The sequence below is a fragment of the Choloepus didactylus genome, chromosome 10, assembly GCF_015220235.1.
Source record: "Choloepus didactylus isolate mChoDid1 chromosome 10, mChoDid1.pri, whole genome shotgun sequence".
NCBI lineage: Eukaryota > Metazoa > Chordata > Mammalia > Pilosa > Megalonychidae > Choloepus > Choloepus didactylus.
The window spans coordinates 63,186,531-63,200,731 of record NC_051316.1 but is presented as its reverse complement, the minus strand read 5'-3'; the positions used below and the strand labels follow the sequence as shown (position 1 = coordinate 63,200,731).

General features: G+C 32.4%; 1 protein-coding gene across 5 annotated transcripts in view; it reads left to right on the top strand.

Moving 5' to 3' along the window:
• ZDHHC21 (zinc finger DHHC-type palmitoyltransferase 21) overlaps positions 1 to 14,201 on the top strand; it is a 104,796-nt gene that overhangs the window by 4,939 nt on the left and 85,656 nt on the right. For 4 of the 5 annotated variants that reach the window (XR_005210612.1, XM_037797122.1, XM_037797118.1 and 1 more), the window contains exons 3-5: positions 2,137 to 2,269; positions 7,921 to 8,119; positions 9,611 to 9,709. Coding sequence is in view for 4 of the 5 variants with exons in the window: in XM_037797122.1 (XP_037653050.1) it covers positions 7,966 to 8,119; positions 9,611 to 9,709 (253 nt within the window). In the remaining variant the exon portion in view is untranslated. Of the gene's footprint in view, positions 1 to 2,136; positions 2,270 to 4,220; positions 4,329 to 7,920; positions 8,120 to 9,610; positions 9,710 to 14,201 lie in introns of all 5 variants that reach the window. The other variant, XM_037797119.1, reaches the window with a different exon arrangement.

Genomic DNA, 14,201 nt, shown 5'->3' with positions numbered 1-14,201 from the left:
TTAGGTAGCCACCCTAGAGTCATAGACTTAGCAGCATTATTGACTTTGGCCATATTTCAGAACATTTTGTTGTAGCCAGTTCATTCTGTTTGCAACTTTTTCTGGAAGATGTATTTATTCATTTGCCTTGAGGGTAGCAGCTCCTTTACTTTACCATTTTGAATTTTGTTATTTAGAAGCAAAGGTGTGGCCAAGGAGATGACTAGTGAGCCTTTAAATTAACTTAGAAAGTCAGAGTAGAAGCAAATAATATTGGACAATCTAACAATCATGTATACGGAAAAATGACCTTAGGAGAAAATACAGGGTTGTGTGTATTTGTGTGTGTGTGCGTGTATGCATGTGTGTGCACATAGTCTATAAGGGGAATTTAAATGTAATGATTTGATGTATTTTTTCACAACTTCTGCATGTGATAGTTTTCTGTTGTTGGTAAGCAGTATGCTTAACAAACTTATAACTTGTCCTTTATTTCCTCTCTTGGAGAATGGTACCACCCATCCCCCAGTCCCTAAGCCAGAAATCTGAGAGCCATCCTAGGATCTGCCTTTTGCTTCTGATTGATCGTCTTTTCAGTTTTACTCTTTAAGTTCTTCTGAATCTGCCCTTTTTCAGCATGTCTCCTGTTTTAAGTGTCACTTCCTCACCCTCCCCTGCACCCCTTATAAGGTACCATTTTGGAGGTGTTTACCATGTCTCTCATCATTTCTCCCAGGGTTAACAGTAAACCTAGATTTTTGCATGGAGTCATTCTTGGTGGTTCATCTATCTAAGTACATCCTTCAAAGTGTTGTATTCTTCCTAAAATGCAAATTTGACAATGGCATTCTTCTGCCTAAAATCCTTTAGTGTTTTTCCACTGTGTTCAGGGTGAATTCCAAACTTTAATAGTGTTTTTCAAATTGTGGATCACTTTTTATTTGTGAGTCATTAAATCAGTTTAGGGGTGTGTGACCAGCATTATATATTTTTATTAAAATGAAATAGAAAACAATAGAATAGAAATACTGGAATGCATCACATGCATTAAGGGGAAATACCATTTTGTTAAACTTTTACAGCTATTCATACATTTGTGTGTGTTCTGGTAATGTTATAAAACCTTTCTTAGATGTTGGTTGTGTCAAAAGGTTATGCATGTCTTACTCCATGTAATTACTCCAGTCATTTCAGTTTACTTAGGTTTTCCTTGTTGCTTTCATACCTTTGTAATTCTGTTCCCTTGGTCAGAAGAGCCTTCTTCCATTCTTTATCTAGCTGACTCCCAGGCTTCACTTTCTCTAGGAAGGTTTTCTTTATTGCAACTTATTATAAGAAATAACTTTTGTAATATAACCCAGTACAAACTTAAATATTCTCATTACTGAAAAAAGTTCCGTGAACCAATATTTACCTTTACTACATGAGATGTGCTCTTGCCCCCTTGTCCTCTGCATTAGCTTTTCTTACATAGTATTGTTCTGGTTTGGCTTATTAGTCTGTTGCCAATGAGCATATGGCCTGTCTCTTTTTCGTCTATATCTGGTGCCAGTGCATAATATTTACTCAGTAAATGTTGATTGAATTAATGAAATATGGAATCTATACATTTATCTAGAATTCTTTATAGTATTATTATTTTTTAAGCTTGAATTGTAGAAAGTAACTTTTGTGGTTGGTTCTCTTAATGCCTTCATTACAGGAGGATAAATGTTTTTCTTAAAACATCTTAAGCTAAAATTTGCTTCTATTTTAAGCCCCTTATTCTCTGTTTATCAATTATGATTAGAGACTTCTGGCTCACCAGTCTTACTTTGATGGATGTTACATTGCATCCTGATACTTCAGTGATCTCAGAATCCATTTTCATTTTGTGATCGTGGTCAAGGAAGTTTGATGAAGACCAAGTACTAGACACATAATGCTAATTTGATTTTATGAGAACTGGGTTTCAAAAGAGAAGTTTCATGGATAATGCTAATCAAATGCAAATTGTTAGGGGGTGGGATGGGATATAAAAGCACAGAATTAGGTGGGCTTGAATCATCTTTTCTTATTTCTGAATGTAAAATGTTTGAAATTGGCATTTTTACAGAATATTTAGCTGCTTACAATTTCTATTTTGTGAGAGATCATTATTTGTTAAACCATTAATAGGACATCATGGAGAATTGTTATTGAGGACAGATCCATTTGATGGGATGTAATTAAAAAAAAAAATGAATCAAGATAAAACCTCTAAATGCAAGTACCAGAAAAATTACAACACATCTCAGTGATTTTACAAGTGGTAAGTCTGTGTTTATTTTTATATGGGATTATGTCTCAGAATTACATGCTATGGTATACTTCGATGTTTAGGAAGATACACAATATGTATATAAAGTGAGTCAAGTGCTGTGTTTAGATGCACTTGCTAATTGTTGATTACCAAAATAATAATAATAATAATAATTGTAGTTGCTTTGTATACTTAAAATTTTTAATATTTAACTTTTAACTAAGCGTTTTCTTAAATGAGACTTTTTCCGTAGGGGGAAAAATTTGTAACTAATATGAGTTTCAGAAATGTCTTTCTAAGTTGTAAATCTTAAATGGCTTTATAACTGATGCTTCTGTACTGCATTTTTTAAAATATTAACTTTAAAAGCATTTAGTATGTTATAAGGATTGTATATAGTGATAAAGAAATGCTTAAATTTAACTTTTTTTTTGGTAAGGTTTTCAGTGTCTAATCAGACCCCTATACTATCTCTGTTTTTCCACTGGTTGAAAAGAGTTTAGAAGTATAGGTGTTTATTGATAAACTTAGACGATCACATAAATACATACATTAAAATGTGAAAGTCTTCCTCCTCCATATTCTTTCCTCCTTCAGTCCAGTGATAACCACTGTTAACAGTTCGGTGAGTGTGTTTTCTCCAGACTTTTTTCTGTATGTATTCAGAGATTACTTATGTATGTACGTTTTTTCTAACAGAATCATGTTATACAGACTATTCTATTACTTGTTTTCTTCCCTGTTTAATTATGAAAACTTTCAAACAGAAGAGCCGAAGGAATTTTATGGTCTAACACCTTAATACCCATCACCTAGATTCTACAACTAATATTTTGCTGTATTTCTTTTAACACACATCTCTCTGTACAACCTTCATTCCATCTTCCTTTTTTTTTTTGATGCATTTCAAAGTAAATTGCATACATCAGTACACCTTCCCCTTCCAAATACTTAAGCATATGTATCACTGAATTTAATATTTGCTTACGGGTTTTTTTTAAGGTAAAATTACATACCATGAAATGTACCAATCGTAAGTGTATGTTTGCGGAGTTTTGACAAATTTGTACACCAGTGTAACTCAAACTCACATCTAGATATAGAACTTTATCAGTCAGCACCTCAGAAAGTCCCTCTTTGCCTTCCTAGTCTATCCTCCCTCCCCCCACCAGGCAACATAAAGTTAAGTTTAGATTTTGCCTGTGTAATTTGCTTTTTTTCATTCAACAGAATGTTGTGGATACCATATGCAGATCTAGATCTACCTTCTCCGCTGCCCCTTCCCGTCCCATTTTTTTCCCCTTAATTGCAGTAGCTCAGAAATAGTCTACAGTATAGATGTGTTATAATTTAGTTAATCATTCCCCTCCCTCTACATGGACATTTAGGTTGTGCCATATTTTTGTAATTACAGAAAGCGCTGTATGGAATATCCTTGTATGTGCATTTTCATGAGTACTTTTGTAGATATTACTAGAAGTGACACTGCTAGGTTGAAGGGTTTTCCATTTTGATAGTATCAAATAGCCCTCCAAAAATGATTGTATCAGGGTACATGCACACCAGTAATGAGTGAGAGTGTTCTTTTCCCTGTGCCCGCTCAACATTGGATATCATTGGTCTTTCTAAAATTTTTTCAATACAGTGGGTTAAAAATGTACCTGGTTATTTCATATTTTCCTGATCAGTAGTGATTAGCCATTTGATTTTTTTTTTCTTTTGTGGCCTTCCTCTTTATGTATTTACTTTGTATGCCTCTCATCAGATACATGTTGTGATATTTTCTCTGGGAGTGCATTGTGTCTTTTTACTTTGTTTTGCATGTCAGAAATTTTAATCTTTACATGATCGAATATAGCTTATGGATTTCACTCTTTTTTGTGAAGGCCTTCTTCATTCCAAGATTATAAAACCAATTGATATTTTACTCTAATAATCTTGCTTTTTATTTGAAATTTAGAAGAGAGAGAAATTGCTGTGAACTGAGGTACCAGGAAAAATTTCATATGGAGAGTAAGATTCAAATTGTCCTTGAAATATAAGTTGAATTTAAAGAGTAAGCAAAAAGGTAGGGATATTTCAGTGGGAATGGGAGATGGAATATATTTTTCATATTCATGGAACAGTAATAAAACCAATTTAGCTGAGATTGGAGAGTCATATAAAACTTTTAAGTTTGGAGATGTAGGTTTGGCTAGATTTCTTGTTAATTATTTGGCTAATTTTTCTGACTTTCTAAAATTTGCATTCAGATGTAGTTTTCTATTTTTTTTTTTTTTTACAGTAATGTGAGAGTTCTTCCTGCAGAAAGTATGTGATCAAATACAGTTGTCTGAAAAGGAAAAGGGATATTCCACTAGAATAGTTTGGACATTGTAAATATCTGTTCAGTCTAGTTTATTAGAGTTGAGTTATAATTTCTTTAAAGAAAAGTTTGTGCTGTAGTAATTTACATCATTATGAAGTTGGACACCATACTCAAGTATAGTTATCAGATAGCAATCTTAAAAAATGTTGAAGTACCAGTATGTCCACTAGTTACATCAAAGTTTGAGTTATGAGTTCACCATTTAATATACAAATTAGTATGTTGGAATCTCTAGGTAACAAAGTATTTTACAAATGCCGCCCTTGCTTAAGACCAGGTAGTAGCAGTGTTTTCAGTTCAGTTGTTGCTTAGAATGTGTAATAGTTTCTGTTCAGCCATAAGCCACACCTGGTAGATATTAACTGAATGGTGCAATCCTTCAACTCGAGTTCCGTGTTTGTGGTTGTAATCTGATTTGGAGCTCTTGGAAGACCACTGTTTTCTTCTCTACAACCCAACTGTAAGGATTATGTGGCACTGATATTTACTAAACAGGTATATAGATATCAATTTTTTAACATTCAAGATCCTATTAATTGTTTTATTTTTCTATTGTATGCTTATTTTTCCTGGGGAGTACCTGCTCTTTCAGCACTTGTCTGTCTTTGTTTACACCCAGGAAAAACGGACACATTTTTAAGTATTCTGTTCAATAACTAATATTTCCTGTTGTGTGGGAACTCTTAGTGATAAGGAAAATTTGTTATTCTCTGGTAGAGAAGAATACAAGTGGAGATGATGAAATGAATGAATATTTGCTAATTTTGCTACCTTTTTTGCTGGCTTATGTGCTTTTCTGCTTTTAATATTAGGAAATTCGGAAATAAGTAATGAAATCACTGTCCTATATAGTTATTGGAGTTTGTATTTTGTTTTTTAGTCTGAATGGAACTGAACATTTTTTAAAAAGGAGATACATGAAGTTAATTATATTGAACATGTTGAGAGACAGAGCCTTCTGTCATTTCTTTTGAGTGTTTTTCTTTTTTAGCTATGTAGATAGCTTATCATTTGTATTTGAGCTTCTCTAGATTTTTAACAGCATGTTTTTTGTGATTTTTGTAATTTTAATGATACTAATTTTATAATTAAGTTAGATACTGAAGTATCTAGGCACTGTTACTATTTTTTACTTCATATACAGAGACTAATTTAGACTGTATCTGATTTTTAGCAATTCAGTGGTTGCATTTGAGTTCTGGTCCTTTTTTTTTTTTTTCTGCTGGAACATTATTTGCAGGTTCTAGGAAAGATAGGGGGGGATATTCCTTTAAAATCAAATATTCCTTAATCTTGTCCTGTAGCTTTATAGTTTTGAAGAGCTCTTCAACTGATAATAAATAGCTCTTAAAATGAAATGGTCTGGGTTATAAGTTGAAAACCTAGGAGTCATCCTTGTCTCTTTCCTCTGGAACCCCTAATATGTAATTAGTAAGACTTCCTGGGTTGATACTACTAATTTCTTCAGTTGGTTCCTTCTTGAAAACTAATTTTGGCTTTTGTCTTCTCATAGCTTCCTAACTGATCTCTGTCTTTAATTTTGTACTCCACACTATAGCTTTAATAATTTTTCAGAAATACAAATCTCATCAAGTTAACCCCCTGCTTTAATAGCTTTCCAATGCCTATTAATGAAACCTTAGTATTCCAACAAGGCACCTTCATGTCCTTCATGAGATAGCCTCTTTTTTCTCACCACCTCTCCTACACTGAACTGCTATATTATAGTCATTGTAAGGCTTCTACATTCTTAACTGATGTATACCTCTTGCTCTCCCTTCTATTTGTTGTATCTTTGTCACTTTTCTTTGCTTGAATAACGTTTACTCATCTTTTAAGACTGAACTCAAGTTTCACCTCCTATAGGAAGTCTTGCTTGAATTCTGGTTTAGCTAGTCATCGTCTTCTGTGCCTCCAGTAACATTGTGTGCACGCTTCTAGAACTTAACATGTCATAGTAAACTCTTTTTATTACTGTTTTCTGCATTAGACTGTTAGCTTCTTTAAGCAAAGATCAGCATCTAAGCAAGCAGCTGGTATATAGTGAGGGATCAATGAATACTTGTTGAACTGAGTTCAACACATGACCCTAACATTGATGTCTTAGTGAAACTCCATAGATCAGTAGTTCCTAGACACCAGTCAGCTGTATCAGAAACACCTGGAGAGTGGTTTAAAAATTTTTATTTTGAGCTTTGTTCCATAAAGAATTTTGATTCAGTGGATCTGGAATGGGGCCTGGGAATATGTATTTTTAAAAAGCGCTCCAGTTGATTTTGCTTTGCTTGCAGGTTTGAGAGCCATTGCTCTTGTTTATTAATGTATTACTTTGTGTTTTATGTGAAAGGCACCTCCTAGATCCTAGATAATAATGTATTTTTAAAGTTTTAGTGGTTATACTCACTCAAGTATGAAATATTTTAAGTTGCTTTTTTGGTATAACATCCATAGAGATATCTTAACTTTGAGTGCCTCATTGAGAGGTATGTTGGTAGTTTGTTAAAAATCAGCTGAAATTAAAAAAAAAAAAAATCAACTGAAACAAAACATTTAAACTGTAGGCTTCCTGAATTGATAGTAATAAGATTAGTTGAGCTTTATTTCATAATTTTAACATTTTTGGCAGTTCATAATTACTTTTCATTTTTTATTACTTTTTTTCCAGAATGATTAAAAAAATTTTTATTGTGGTATAACATGTCCTAAAGTACACAAATCTTAAGTATACAGTTCAGTGATTTGTTTTACATATGTATATACACATAAACTACCAGGTCAAGATATAGAAGATTTCTAGCTCTCTGAAAGTTCCCTTATGTTCCATTCCAGTAATACATACCCCTCCCACCAAAAGATCATCACTAATTTTTGTATGATCTGTCAGTTAGTGTTATGATTAACAGTACCAAATATCTTTGTATATCTCTTTTTTTGGTGGATATGTGTGCTCATTTCTCTTGCATTTATACATGGAATGGCTGGGTTATAGGACAGACTTGTGTTTAACTTCAGTAGATGAAGACAATGTGCACCCTTGATAGGAATTCATAATGAATGAATTGAAATCAAGTCATAATTGAAATCAAATTATTTGAAACTTATGGTAAAATTTGAAAGTCTTGAAACTTTTTTGTTTTCCAAAGTTTTTGTATTGTCAAAAAAAGAATCAAATACATAAAGAAAACTCAGTAAGTATCATTTTATAGTTGCCAGAAATGCAGTTTTGTTCTAGTCGAATAGCTTAATGACTTTTCCTATGTAAGTAATTTTTTTCCCTTTTCCCTTTGCTTAGGATCATCTTCCCTTGTGGGTTGGCAGGCAGTTATAGGACTGCAAAATGGGTCTCCGGATTCACTTTGTTGTTGACCCACATGGTTGGTGCTGCATGGGTTTGATTGTCTTTGTCTGGTTATACAATATTGTTTTAATTCCGAAAATTGTCCTCTTTCCTCACTATGAAGAAGGACATATTCCAGGCATATTAATAATAAGTAAGTTCCTAGATCTTTATTTCCTTGTATAATTAAAATTTTTTTTATTATGAATGTTTTTGGAGTATAATGTCACCATGTTAACCTCTGTTTTAATAATATTTATGGTATTAATGTTGTTATTTACTAAATTATGGAAGTTTTTAAAAAGAATGGCCTTTCTATATTTCACAGGGTTAGGTAAATGTGATATATATATGCCATTTCTATGAGTCTGGGTATATTTTTATGTTTCTGTTTTGTCTTTAATTGCAAGTATGGATGGAGTTTTGAGAACGGAGGTGGTATACATTGCTGGGAAAGGAGAATTTCATGATACTAAATTATGTGTTAGTATATTGATTATGATAACACTTTGAACTTCTGGATAACTTTTCTGCCATAGTCCACTGATATGACTTACTTATGATTGCAAGAATAAGATTGAAATTATATACTTTATATGTACACGGCATTGGCAGTTTTCATGTACATCACCTTGTTTTGACCTCACAATACTTACGTAACATATTCTTTCTATTGTACAAATGATAAAACTAATACTGTTGTAGTAGTTAGGGTTCTTCAGAGAAAGAGAACAGGATATAGATCATGTGACCATGGAGACTAGTAAATCTGCAAGAAATTTGGAACTCTGATGAAGGCTTCAATGAATTCCCCCAGAAAAGCTGGCTGCCTGAAGTAGATATAGCAATTCTTCTTTCTGACTGCTGAAATCATCAGTTCCCTCTTTTAAGACCTTCAACTGATTAGATGAGACTTCTCTCATTACTGAAGGCAATCTCCTTTGTTGATTTTAGATGCAATTAACTGACTAATTATTTAAAACCATGAAATACCCCCACAGTAGCATTCAGGCCAGTGCTTTCTAGACCAAACTACTGGACATCATAACCTGATCAAGTTGACACATGAACTTAACCATCACAACCGTGAGTCAGTCCTGGAGCAAACATTCAAACTAAGTTTCCTATTGCATCTGCAGTGCTTTTTCTTTTTAACAAAATGCCTATGTTCTTTTTAATTTAAGATGTAGAACTACTGTATATGATTCTCCTTTCCCTCTTTTTTTTTTTCTGGTTATTGATTTCATAATGCAGAAGTTCTAGATTGCATATTTGAAGATCCATTGAAAGGAGCAATTGAACTCCACTCATTTATAGTAACTGAAGATAGCCAGTTAGAGATGTTGAAAAGGTTTAATTATAGAATATTTTTAAAAGTGATTACTGATAAGAAGTCTCTGTTCTTGTAAAATAATATTACTGACAAGAAGTCTCTGTTCTTGTAAAATAATAATTAGTACATTTAAAGTAGTCCTTGGCAATATGATTTGGTAAGTGAAATGAATTAGTCATTTAAGTTTTTTATCTTTTGAAAATTATTATCCTGCTGGTATTAATTAAATATACATTTTAAACTTTACGTATGCTTTTGATAAAATGTTTTTAAGGGTTAATGACTGATTAATTTTATTTATTTCTTTTTAAGTATTCTATGGCATTGCCATATTTTGTCTGATTGCCTTAGTGAGGGCCTCAATAACTGATCCAGGAAGACTCCCTGAGAACCCTAAGATCCCACATGGAGGTATGGTACTCTTCAGATTTATCAGTTTTTTACTGATGCCAGAATTATTATCTTAGTATATTTCATTGCCTTTAGTAAATATCAGTTATATAAAATCATCTAACACCACTTTCAAATCTGCTCAGGTTTCATTACTAGGCTTTTCTATTTAAAATTGTAAATTCCATTCAACTTTTCACATCCCCCCACTCCCTGGTTCTCCTTTTTACTTTGTTTGTCTCCTACTTTAGATCTTTGTGAGCTCTGTGAGGGTGTAGATTGTTTTGTTTTCATTTGTTCACTGCTTTATCCTAGTGCCCAGAACAGTCTCTATTACTTAGTACGTGCTGGGCAAATATTTGTTGAATGGTTTTATAATAATATGAGAAATCGTATTTTAATTTAATAAAAGTTTTATTGATGGTGCTATTTGCCTCATGATGTTATAAATATAATGTTACTTGGAGTAAATATTTGTAGAATTATTTATACTATTGCCTAGATATTTTTTGAGTTTGTTCAATTCAGTGAAAAATTTAAAAGCCTTTTTTTTTCTATTGCCAGTTGAAGGTAATTTTTGAATACCTTGTTGCACAGTAACCATTCAGACCATAAAAATGAATTGAAAATGTATTGCTTGTTTTATCACATACTGGGTATAACACAACCTCATTTATCCTCCTACTTTTCTGTGTCTTACTTTTTGGCTATTTGCTATGTAAGCTCTGCACTTTCTTCTAGTAAGAAATTCATATGCCTGTGTTGTACATTATAGAACCAGAATACTTTTTATAGTAATTCAGTGGTTTCCAAACTTGGTATATATTAGAATCAGCAGCAGAGCTTTTAAAAATCCCAGTGCCCAAGTCATACCCCATATTAATTAAATCAGAATGTCTGGGGGTGGGAGACAGATATTGGTATTTTTAAAAGATACGAAGTAGTTCCAATTTGTAGCAAAGCTTGAGAACCAATGTAGCAATTCATTATGAAATTAGTTTGTGACAGAGGGCTTATAAAGATTCTGTTGAGGTCCTGATTATTGTTCTTTTGAAAAACCATCATTTAGGAGCTTACTTGGCCTTGCAAATTTAGAGATTAAATAGGAATTATATGATACTAGTGTTTGTGTAGCAGATGTTTCTGAAAACAATGTTGAATATTTAATTTTTATTAACTTACAGAAACAGTGGTGCTGTCACTTGGCAGTTATGTGTGTGTGTGTGCGTGCACACACATTTTTTTTGTGGGGTAATGGTGTAGCACTATACAATTTGTACACTTTGTGTAGAATCCTCCTTTTTCCCAACTGGACTACTTAAAGACTTTCTAAAATATTGTGTATATGTATTATCTCTTAACTAAAACCCAGTGGCCCCAGAAAATAAAAGAAGCAGGATTTTCATAACTCGACACTCATTTCAAATGGACTGTTTAGTTTGCAGTGGTCAAAACTTAAATGCTTACATGTGCCAGATACTGCAGATCCTAAAATGGGCTGGGTAGGAATTTCATTTTGCAAATTTCCTATTTATCTAAGGGGAGTGGCCCCTGTTCAGCTACAGTGAAATTGTCATGCAGGCCCAATGTTGTTAGATCTTAAAATTTTTTAAGAGAAAATAGGGAATCCCAGTTTTTATGGGAAATGTTATGATTTTTACAACATGTTGGCAACTCATTAAAAAATATAAAAACATACTGAAGACTAAACGGATTGTATCTGTGACTACTGTGTTACCTCTAGCTTACAGACTGTTAGTAATGGAGGATGCCATGGCATCTTACTGACTTTCTGGTCTCAGATGGCTTTACCTCTATTTTCCTAGAGTCCAGAAAGCTTTTTCCCAATTGGAAAAAAAAAATCCGTTTTTCATATTTTAATGTTTCCAATGCCTTTTGGTATCTCATCTCATGTGATCTTCATAGCGCTTGTCTGGGGGTAGGTAGGCTAGGTAGTCAGGAGCATAGATTGTCTTTTCTAGATACAGAGCTGGTGTCAGATCCTTGTCTTTATCATCCTTTTATCATGGGTCTATATGCAGATGAATTATTTGAGCTCTTCATTTACCTTTGCTTTGATTCTGAAGAAAATTGTAATCATCGTGCCCATTTTGGTGCTTATTACCTGATTCATTTGTAAACGTGCTGTTAGCTCAGTAAAATATATTCAGAATTTTAACAGTGAAAAATAATATAGCATGGCTAAAGAATTTTTCCAAAAAGGAAACTCAAGCCCTAATACTTTTATGATTTTAACTTTTATGATTTTTTTATTGAATTACTCGGAAATATTTTACATACCTGTTTTCTTAAACAGAATAACTTTAATATATTGTGACCTACTAAATATGCCCACATGAGGCAGTTTGAATATAAGAGAATGCCATTGAGCAAATCCCCAGACTTTGGTTTTATAAACTTTGGGATATGTGAATGAAATAGTCAGATGAATTTGTTTTAACATTGGGATGTGTATGTGCACGTGTGTGAAAATATGAGTTTTCATAGGTATTTCTCATTTTAAATACATGCAGAACATCTTAAATTTAGCCAAAGTCCTGGTTCAAGCTCTTTGTTTTAATTTGTTTATACTCTAGACCAGAAATGAGCAAACTTTTTCTTTCTTATACAGGATCAGCTAGTAAAGATTTTCACCCTGATGGGCCATACAGTCTCTGTCACAACTATTCACCTCTGCCATTTTAGTACAAAAGTAGCCATGAAAACTATGCAAATGAATAGACATAACTGTGTTTAAATAAAACTATTTATGGACACTGAAATTCGAATTTCATTGATTTGTATGTCACAAATTATTAGTTTTCTCAATCATATTTCAAGCAATATAAAAACCATTCTTAGCTCATGGGTCATACATAAACAGGTGGTAGACTGTATTTGCCCCCAGACTCTAGTGTGTTAATCCCTGGTCTAAACTATCGAGTTTGAGACTTTCTCTGACTATAGCCAAATGTTCTCTGCTTTTCTGAGGATACATCTTTTTAAGGTATGAAAGGAAGAATTTATTCTCTAAAATATTATATGTTTTAAAGGGATTGGTTTAAGAACAGTTAAGTTTTATATTGTCTTTTTAATGAAAATTGGGTCATTGAATTAGTAGTGGGAAGTATACTTCCTGTCTGTTCTTGCAAAATATGAATTCGAAGTTTTAACATTAGGATGTTTCGGAGCATAAGTGCAAAAACATTGATAAGCTTATGACATTGTATTATGCTACTTATTAATTGAGTTTCCATCTCACAGTTAAATAATAACATTTAACTGTCTCTAAATGAAGCTTTAGTTTGTTGCTCTCTCACATATTTTTATTAAAATAAGAACTATGCAAGAAATGAAAGAGGATTTTATTTCAAGATGAGGTCTTAAATGTAAAAGATAATTTCTTAACTTTCATATATTGGAGCAAACAATTTGACACAGGTTGATTTATTGATTTCTTCTTTCTTCAGAGACATCTATAGCAAAAGGTTTTTCTGACGTTTTACTGTATCAATTTCTGGTATATTGATGTTACTCCTGGGCAGTAAATTTAAATAGTGGAATTCAAATATGGAATATTTTTTAAAAATTGAACGCTACCCACTAGTATATTCTTTTACCTGCATTTAGAATCTTTCATTTTTTTTTAAATTTTAAACTTTTTCATACTTTAGCAAGCATATAGTGAGCACCTACTATACATTATGGTCACATTCTGCATATGCTAATATTCACTGAATATTTTGGGGATTAATTTTATTATGCTTACCTTCCTAATGAGGTCATATGGTAGTTTAAGATGGAAAGTTTGAGTTTTGTACAAGTAAAATTCCATTTCAACAAATATTAAAAAGATACATTCTGAATTATAAAGCACTTGTCCTGTTTGATGACTATGCCATATAGTTTTTATGGAATGGATTAGAGCAATTTATAATGGAATTTTCTCTTTTATTTCTGCAAACTTCGTGTGTTTATCACAGAATTTAATTGTATGGTCTTTTCACTATAGGCTAGAGGAAATTGCTACTTGGTGGTAGGACAGAGTTTTGTAAAGATCCTCCTTTATTTAATTAACAATTTTCTTTTAACCTTGTTCACTACTGAAACCATTCTAATACCTCCTAAATCTGTCTAACATCTTTTTCCAACCCCCTCCCATACACATGCACAAATGAATCCATTGATATAAAAAAATAAAGTGGTTTGGATACAGAGGAGGAAAATGCCATCTCTGTTTTTTTCAGTGAGTTTATAGGATTGATTTTTTTTTTATATTGGGTTAATTTTGACTTACTAATCTATAGAAACAAAGACTTGTCATTATTTCTTTTTGAAAGCCTTTAGATATTGTAATTTCTAGAAATTAATTCATTTAAATCAAATTTTGTTTTAATATAATAATTTGGTTGTACTTTAGAGTTTTATCATTGAATTGTATTTATGTTCCAAGATCCAAATACATTTTTTTCTATCTCTTACTTTGAGTACAACAGTAGTATCTTATTTTTAT